General features: G+C 43.1%; 1 protein-coding gene across 5 annotated transcripts in view; it reads right to left on the bottom strand.

The window, feature by feature from the left end:
- Nucleotides 1-5,392: 5,392 nt before the first annotated feature.
- The window catches only part of card11 (caspase recruitment domain family, member 11), a 55,029-nt gene continuing 50,605 nt past the window's right edge, over nt 5,393-9,816 (bottom strand). For all 5 annotated transcript variants that reach the window (XM_063185152.1, XM_063185143.1, XM_063185164.1 and 2 more), the window contains 4 exons: nt 9,742-9,816; nt 9,030-9,157; nt 7,134-7,249; nt 5,393-6,085 (listed from right to left, as the gene is read on the bottom strand). The exon at nt 9,742-9,816 is cut by the window's right edge and continues 108 nt beyond it. In XM_063185152.1, the coding sequence (XP_063041222.1) occupies nt 5,860-6,085; nt 7,134-7,249; nt 9,030-9,157; nt 9,742-9,816 (545 nt within the window). In that variant the 3' untranslated portion in view covers nt 5,393-5,859. The remainder of the gene's footprint in view (nt 6,086-7,133; nt 7,250-9,029; nt 9,158-9,741) is intronic.

Below are 9,816 nucleotides of genomic sequence, written 5' to 3'. Positions count from 1 at the left end.
CTCTGATTTATGTCCTCTATAGTGTCTGCCAAGTGTGTGTTTGTGAGACGTGTGTGCGTGTGTGTGTGTGTGTGTGTGTGTGTGTGTGTGTGTGTGTGTGTGTGTGTGTGTGTGTGTGTGTGTGTGTGTGTGTGATTGAAATTATTCTGAATGTGCCACAAACATCATTATCGGAGTCTCCTCCTTTGACCACGTGATGTTTAATGTTGACTTTGTAATATTACCATCACATACACCTTGCCCCCTGAGCTAGAGTCTCAATGAACAGTGACATGTATTGCCCAAACAGCACTGTCAAAAGCGGACGGGGCCAAGTCACATGCGTTATAAAGTGTTTACAGTATAAACATATATCAAATAAATGTAAGGTCAGTTTGGGTAGGGTGCTCACATCCAAAGTCAATTGTCTCAGGTGCTAGACAAAAGTGTCAGACAGTTGAAGAAGGTAGGGGTGCACACTGCGGAATAAGCTCCAAAAAATAAAGTTTATTAATGTAAAACAGCAACATCACCCTGGATCTTCGTCAGCATCCCTACCCCAACTAACAGAATAGGTTTTTTATTATTACCTTCGCCAGGCCGATTTTTATTAAATTTAGTGGGATGATTGGTCATGACCCAAGGAACAATCGATTAGTTTTTGGGAGTGATTGGGTCAAAGGTCAAAGTCAAAATGTTTGTTTGTACTTTGTATAACTCAGACAGAACTGAGCCGATTTTTATGAAATTTAGTGAGATGATTGGTCATGACCCAAGGAACAATCGATTACTTTTTAGGAGTGATTGGGTCAAAGGTCAAGGTCACGAAAAGGTCAAAAACGTAAATTCAGCCGATTTTTATGACATTTAGTGGGATGATTGGTCATGACCCAAGGAAAATTGGATTACTTTTTGGGAGTGATTGGGTCAAAGGTCAAGGTCAAGGTCACGAAAAGGTCAAAAACGTAAATTGCGCAGATTTTCATGAAATTTACTGGGATGATTGGTCATGACCCAAGGAACAATCGATTACTTTTTGGGAGTGATTGGGTCAAAGCTCAAGGTCAAGGTCACGAAAAGGTCAAAAACGTTTTTCTTTGCCAAGCACTATATGCCAGAACAATGTGTGCATGCTGAATTGATTAAGAGGTCAAGACTGGGCCAAAAATGTAATATTACGATATTCCGGTCCGATTTAAATGAAACTAACACCAACATTTGGAGAATGTTATGCCCCACACTATGAAGATGGCCAGAAAAAAATAAGTGTCGTAGGCGAAGGTTTGCGCTCTACCGAGTGCCCATTCTAGTTTTGCACATTTGTCTACCCCAACTCACAGAATAGGTTTCTTCACAATTGCCTTTTTTATTTTTCTGTAGTCTATATTTTTTCCCTCCCTGACTATTACCTGTGTAACACGTGTCTTGAAATGTCCATGTCCATGTGGTCATTATGTGTATTTATGTAAGCTACTTGACACCTTAATTTCCCCCCGGGGATCAATAAAGTTACTCTACTCTACTCTACTCTACTATAACATGGCACCATTGAAAATGCGGATGGTGGCTCATTAGGATGTTTATCACTTGTCATGATCACAAATCATTTGCTGCAACCAGAGATCAAGAGAGTTTTTTTGGGTGCTGGGGCATGGGTGCTGGGGCAGGGCAGACACGGGTACAGACAGAGAAAAACAGACAGATAATGAGTGAGAAAGCAGAAAGACAGAATGCATGTGAGACAGAGAGAGAAAAGGAAACTAAATGAGAAATAGTAAGACGGTGAGTGTATGAGAGAGAGAGAGAGAGGGGGGGGGGGGGGGTAGTTCAAAGGTATTTACAATCACAGTGGAAAATTGGTTTACTGTCACCCTGGTGTCTCAATGACAGTGACGCCGCCTTACGAGGAACCACTGCCACCACAACACTCAAGGAGCTCCAGCAAGCTTTTGTTTTTGAGCTGAAAAATTTTCAACTGAATTTTCCATTGCACACTGGATGACACAGAATCTCCCAAGGCTTCTCCTGTTGTTTTTGCTACCATTTTGCATGTTCCTTTCTTCTCTTGTCTTGACAGATAGCTGAGGGGGCTGCATCGCACATTAGCGGGGACTCTGTTGGTGGCTTTGGATAGTGTGCACAGCCAAAAAAAAAGCAGCAATGCTGCTGCAGCTCACCGATACAGAAGCTTGTTTGGTTTTAACACCTCGAGCCAACGAGCCCAGTTGCTTATCTCCATGTGCAAAGTAACAAACTTGAAAAAATCTCACCACACAAAGAGGTTGTGATCAGAAAGACGCTTTAATATAAAAACACATGTGTAGATACGTACAGACGACACCATTTTTTTCACAAAGATTTTGGCAAAGCCATGGATGACTCACAACTTTTATAATGCATGATAGTACATGAGAATGCTTGTTGAAATAATGTGCCAATGACATATTATCTAATTTAGCCCAGTTAGCTGTACATAAACTTTCTATGACTGACACGATGAAGCCTAACTATTTACACAATGCAAAATAAGCTCAAATAAATATATTACTAAAATAATCTTCAATACATTCATAAATGCCATATGTGTCTGTATGAAAGTACATCGCACACATTTTCTTACATAGAAAAATCTAACTTTGTTGCTCTATGAAAATTTGCAAAACATGACACGACTCAAACCATTGTCATTGTCACAACATAATTCATCACTGTGGTATCCGTGGAGTTTTGAAAACTGCCTCCACGTTGACTATGATTCAAAAGCCTTGTGTTTTGTTAACATGGAGGAAAAAAACACATTTTTTTCCAAACCTTTTCATCGGAAGAGGACGACAACAACAACAATTCGTGAAAATGCGAAGAGACCAGATATGTGTAAACAAAGGAATGCAAAGTCACACGCATGAAAAGGTGCAATCAGTCAGGCAGCGCATCCTGAATGCTGTCTTTAGCCGCTACTTCGGGGCCACCTCTCTACAGAGCGCCACATGTGTGCAATTAGCGCTACCATATGCCAGCGCACATAAATCATCCACTCGCACAAGAATGGGGCAGCAAATGAAAATGAGTGGCGACATGTTTTATCAGGAAAAAAATGTGGCAAAAGAACAGAAAAGCCTCTTTTTCGCTAGCGCACAAACACATGCACACACACACACTCTCATACCTAGACACACACTTAAAACACACACACGCACGCACGCACGCACACACACACACACGCACGCACAAACACACTCTACACTTTTCTTTTATATATATACGCGCTCGGTGCGAAAGATGGATGCAATAATAAATATATAAGTTATGTGCCATCCATCATGCGCGGGGACATGTAAGGGCATCAAATTCAATTTATAGTTATCAGCATTAATCTTGTTTGTGGTCACTCAGCATGATATACAACAACTGCAGAGACAATCTGCTCGCAGCAGTCACGCCGCTGATAGAGAGCCACAAAGTGCAATGAGCTGTGCCTTATTGGGTATTACAGATAGGGGCAAAGACAGGGAGAGGGGAGTGGGTAATGTATAATTGACAATGGCATCACTTCTTAAGAACAATAGCAGGAGAGTGGGAGGAGAGAAGAGGAAAATAAGACGGAGAGTTAGAGCGCGTGTGTGTGAGAAAGATGGAGAGAGAGTTAGAGAGTGAGAATGAGATGGAGTTAGACCGTTTGAGAGAGAGAGAGAGATAGAGAGAGATAGAGAGGGAGAGAGGGAGGGAGAGAGAGAGAGAGTGTGAGTGAGAGAGAGAACGAGGGCGTGATAGCTGAGGTGAGAACATTTCCTTTACGCACTATGAATACCTCATCAACATTACTGCACGTCTACATTCCTCCACCACCACCACCTCCTCCTCCTTTATTATTGTCTGTCAAACCTCAGACCTGTAGGGCAGGATTTGCAATGATGTCACTTCCTGAACAAGATTGCTGTGTAACTTTCTACATTCCACTGAAGCCGGTTGTAATGTGCGCAACGACACGTAAGTGTCACCGGTAAGTGACACCGTAAGTGTCACTTAAGGTGTCACAGGTGAGTGTGGAACCTGTATGGCTCATGTCGTGCCTGAGGGAGCATAGATTTGTGGAGGGAGTGTCAGGGGTAGTAGGGAGGGAGAGAATCTGAAGAAGACTGTTGAGGTCGAAACATTATCCTGCCATGAAAAAATAAAATACAACAAAAAGGATTCTAAGTGTGCGGACTTCTCACTCTGAAAACTACAGTTGCCCTTCGTCCTGCACCTTTCCCTGGGATGTGCACAATCCTCTCCTTCAATTGGAGGGAGTGTCACCCATGACATGTGATCTGGTAAAACACCCATGCAGGGCCGAATTAACGCACAGGCTAGATATGGCTGCAGCCTAGGGGCCCCCACCTGGGCTCCCGATTGCCCAAAAGTGAAACATTGCAAAATTGTGACACAATATTGAAAGACACAATATTAAAAGACATAATATTGAAAAATTCATCCATCATGGTGAGTACAGTTGGTAGGCATGTTATCCTAAATTTCTAGCTCTAGACACTGTCTACATACATTTTTGTGTGAAAATTGGCCTTCTGGGGGGGTCCCACAGCAACCTGTAGCATAGGGCCCCCTGGCCATCTTAATCCAGCCCTGCACCCATGTGTGTGCTGTACAGTGATCCTTCACTTGCTCTGTCTCCTCCTAATAACAAAGTCTATTGCTGAGGATACTATGCAGCCCAACCCTCTAACTATCACTTATTGTGCACGTCAGTCCTGTCCTATTTTTTCCACAACATCTATCTGCAAAGAGATGTAGAAGAGAGACTCCTTTATGGGCCCTCTTGTTTTCTTGTCTTTGTCATAGCTATATGTATTTGTGTTGTTAAATGTACGAGCAAACCAAAGACATTCCTAGCAACTGTATGTTATACTGTTGATTTGGCTATAATAAACTTGAACTTGAACTTGAACTTGAAGTGGGATGTACTGTAGCGTGCATTATCAAAAGAGGTTACATTGCACCTTTTCTTGCACAAGGTCAATGGTAGTTTTCTGTTGTCCCTTTTAAAAAATGGGAATAGACCGCTCCTGCTTCACCCAGATGGTCCTCACATGCTCCTGAGGGTCCTTGAAGAACTTGCAGAACTCAAAACCCTACATTAACTCTTCTTTCTGATTGTACTCTACAACCCAGCTCGCGCACCTTTGCTAATGGTCCATGAAAGTCCTGCTCCACCCAGACGGTCTTCCTCTGATCATCAAGAATGCAGTCCTTGATGACTTTAGGCATACCTCTTAATCCCTATAACAGCCCTGCTTCCTATTAACAAAGTCTCTGGTTGAATGCGCTCCACAGTCTAGCTCCTTAACGATCGATAATGGGTACATTACAGTGTCTGTGACTGATGGTTCAGGTACATGATAGTCTGCCGCTCCTCTCTCCTGTTCTAGAAGGTTCAGCAACATGACAGCTCCATGTCCCCTCTCCTCCAGAATCTCTTGCGACATCCAAACAGTCTTCCTCTGCTCCTCCCGAATTGTGATCCTTGATGACTTTAAGCATACAGTAACTATAAACTCTACCGCAGCTCTGCTAATTACACATTACAGTCCTCCAGTCCCCTCTCCTCCAGAATCTCTTGCGACACCCAGATGGTCTTCCTCTGCTCCTCCCGAATTGTGATCCTTGATGACTTTAAGCATACAGTAACTATAAACTCTACAGCAGCTCTGCTGACTATACATTATACAGTAGTCCTCCAGTCTCCTCTCCTAGAGCAGTTCCTGCTCCACCCAGAAGGTCTTCCTCTGCTCCTCCCGAATTGTGATCCTTGATGACTTTAAGCATAACTATAAACTCTACAGCAGCTCTGCTAACTATACAGTAGTCCTCGTGTCTCCTCTCCTAGAGCAGTTCCTGCTCCACCCAGACGGTCTTCCTCTGCTCCTCCAGGATGCGGTCCTTGATGACCTTCAGCAGGTCCTCCACGCTGCTCCAGCTCTCGGGCTCCACGCTGGTGTAGAGGCAGGGCAGGCCCTCCAGCTCCTTCTCCTTGGCCCGGCACACGCGCAGGAACTCCTCCTCCGTGTCCATCTTCACCGGCAGCCGCCTGAAGTATAGGCACGTCGACCTGGTGGAGGAGGAGGACGTTGGAAGGAGTGGGGGAGTGGAGGGAGAGGAGGATGGAGGGAGAGGAGGATGGAGGGAGAGGAGGAGAGAGGGATGGGGAGGGGAGGAGAGAGGGATGGTTGTTGTCAGTGTTGGAAAACAGAGGGAGACATCTTAAGAATCCTGCATACATTTAACATTTTTTTCCAAATGGGCAGTCCCAGGTCATCATGAAAAAGATAAGGAAATGTCCCTTTTGGTACCATGAAATATGTTCATTTCCCCTCTGACCTTCTGACCACTTTATCTTGATCACAACATCAGATCTAATCAGTTCAGTCTTTATGACTCATTTGAGTCTTTATGATTTGATTTTGATATTTCTTGTATCAGCCTTGCATTTCAACAGGTGGAAACTTTCTATCCTTTACTATAAATAGCTCACTTCAACCAACTGTTGAATTTGCGTTTGAAAATATGCCTTTTCCGTATGTGTCAAGACACAGCTTGTTGATGTGGAAAATGTGGTCAGTCCCATCCATTAGCTCCAACACCTTGTTCAGTGTCAATGTGACGTAGCAAGGAAACAGACGCACATGTAATTAACAAAAAAATAAATAAATAAACATAGCATAAAAAATAGCGGATTTCAGGCTATTAGTTCACAGATGAGTCACATTAGATGCTATAGTCCTGCCACATACGCAACAGTGTGCCACAACAGCTTGCAGACGTGGGTAGGGTGTTTAGGTGAGATTTACACCACATACAGCATGTGTGTTGCCCATTCTGACAGAAATAGTCACATATTGCATATGGAATCAACAAATACAGCCATAAAGGCTATAAAGTCAGTCTAATTCATCTGTGTCCCCTGTCTTACCAGCCATCGGTATGAGATCTATGGCTGAAATAGCCATGCATCTGTTGCGAAGGTGCATACAGATGAACATCTGGCAACCGAAAGCTGGTAGGTAGCACAACCAGTGAAGGCATCTATTGCACAGATCTGAAGGGTACCGATTTAGATCTATGGCTAAGAAGAGGGGGAAAAAAAACAGATTGCATACCTTAATTTCTTGATGTTTTTCTCGCTAATCTTGATGAAGATGATGATGGGGTATATCTCCCGACGAAGGAGGTGCTTCACACATCCCAGGTCGGCCTCCAGCAGGCAGTGTTTATTCTGGAGGATAACAATGAACTTTTATAAAAATTGATCTAACCCTAAATACCAAACACAGAGTCGTAAACTCTTAAAAAGATGCACGCGCACACACACACACTGTCAAGTAAATGGCAACCAAATAATTTGTCTGTTTGATGCAAGTGCACGTGCACATGCACGCACGCAGACATAGTTTATAGTTTACACACACACACACACACACACACACACACACACACACACACACACACACACACACACACACACACACACACACACACACACACACACACACACACACACAAATAAGCATATACTCAGAATAAAACACATGTGCAGTACACAGTACACACACAGACACACACACACAGACACACACAAACACACACACACACACACACACACACACACACACACACACACACACACACACACACACACACACACACACACACACACACACGCACACACACACACAAATCCTGTAGCTTAGCCACATGGTTTCTCATAGAGGCTTTTTTTCCATGAGTTCAACTACCTCAACACCCCCACATCCTCCCCCACCCATACCCCATTCAAGCCCCCCGGCGTCCAATTCCCACTGAATTCAAAAGTGAAAGAGTGTAGTGTGTCTGGAGGGCAGGAAGGGTTTCCGCTGCGGATCAGGCATCTCCAGATCAGTCATGTGCCCTCTTCCTCTCCCATAGTGCTCCTGTCTACCGGGATCTCAGTATTCATACCCTCTCTCCAACTCTCCATCTCTACGTTTCTCTGTCTCTCCATCTCTCTGTCTCCGTCTACCATCTATTCCTCAGACCTCACAATTGAAACGGAAAACTTGGTGATCTCTGCCTGGCACCACCAGCAGAGAGTGAGAGAATCATCTCCACACCTAACAAACGCCCACCTGGGCTTTAAAAAACTGAAAATAACAGGAGCAAATCGCTCTGAAGCTTAGGCAGCTTGGTCAAACTGCATTCATGCCAATTCCCTGTTGAGGTACTGACTTTGAAAAACAAGAGAAAGCTATTACTCAGTCAAGTCTGAATTTTACTTCTAATTTTACTCTCCCTTATACAGAAGAGGATGGTGGCATGCAGGCTGTGCGGATCAGAAAACATCTCTGCAAATTAGCTCACAGTTGAGGGAGCACAAAAGACCTGCCGCGGTACAGTGGAGAGGTGGTTCAGTGAACAGAGAGAAATGAAAATGCAGAAAAAGTAACAGCTATATTTGGTTTGGTAATGTGTGAAATATAGCAGAACACTGTTCACAGGAAATGTGAAACACTGCTTAATTCTATTTTACGGAATTGTTGTCAAGTTTTTGTTTTTGTTGTCAAGCAACCTTTCGTTGTGCACAACACAGCTTTGTGCAGGCACTTATGAAGCACAGAGGCATAGAAAGCACTATACTGTATTTTCACCACTTTGAGACCTTTTAGCTAAAGTATGTTTACATTCGAAAGGAATATTGGCAACAAATCTTCAATTGATATGACAAACTTCAAGACAATATAGTCTTGACATTACAGGGCTTTTAAACAAAATGAGGCTTGGCAATGGTCCAGACCTTTACGAGGTAATATCAAGGTAAAAGGTATAATAGAGGGCTTTTGCAGAAAATTATATCATACTGCAATTCTGTCTAAGTCCCTTCATTGCAAGGCAATACGAGGGGAGAGGTGCTATAAAGTAGACCACACTGCTTTGAGGGAATGGGTGGAGAGTAGAGGAGAAGTGGGGGGTTGACATGCCTGTTGCAGAACATTTAGAACACAATTTCTAACGGGCAATACCTTAAAGGCAACTGTTTCAATGTTCTCCGGAGTGACACATTCGTAAGTGTTGCCTTGCTTCTCTTTGGAATAAACGATGGAATCTTCGATCTTCTGCTTGATTAGGAATTCCTCTTTGGAAAGGATATCTTAACAGATAGAGAAGAAAAAAATGAACAAAAAACCTTTCAGATTGCTAATATCTCTCAGAAACAACTTCCATTACAAACAAACATGGTAACACTTTATTTTAGGGATACATCTATTAGCACTAATACATACAATGTACCTGTATAAGTAACTTGTAAGGCATGTACAAAGCAAAATCAAACAATTGTTAGGCATGTATTCGCAAATGTCTTGTTCATGCACAATAAGGGATTTATTACCAATTTAACCTTAGTAAGGACCTAGTAGGCCTTAGCGTTTGCTTAGTACATGCCTTACAAGTTACTTATGCAGGCATTAACATTGTATGTATTAGTGCTAATAGATGTATCCCTAAAATAAAGTGTTACCACAAACATTTGTGCTACAAAACAACAGGTTTCTCAATACGGTGACGACAGACCACACCAGATCAGGATCAGGGAAAAAAATGGACACCATTTTCTGTGCAAATGATGTGCCGGAAAATCCACCTGTGCTCTCCACCCACATGCACTGTTAGATTGTATTGTTCCTTGACCTTAGGATCAGATATCCTCAGCTTGTGGCATTTCTTTCTTCTCACCTGGTTTACAAATGTTGAACTCCATGGCTCCACCCAGATTGAGAAACTTCTGGATAATGGTCTTGGCCAGGGCGT

The sequence above is a fragment of the Engraulis encrasicolus genome, chromosome 2, assembly GCF_034702125.1.
Source record: "Engraulis encrasicolus isolate BLACKSEA-1 chromosome 2, IST_EnEncr_1.0, whole genome shotgun sequence".
NCBI lineage: Eukaryota > Metazoa > Chordata > Actinopteri > Clupeiformes > Engraulidae > Engraulis > Engraulis encrasicolus.
Note: the sequence above shows the minus strand (reverse complement) of the source record. Positions and strands in the feature narration are given on the sequence as shown.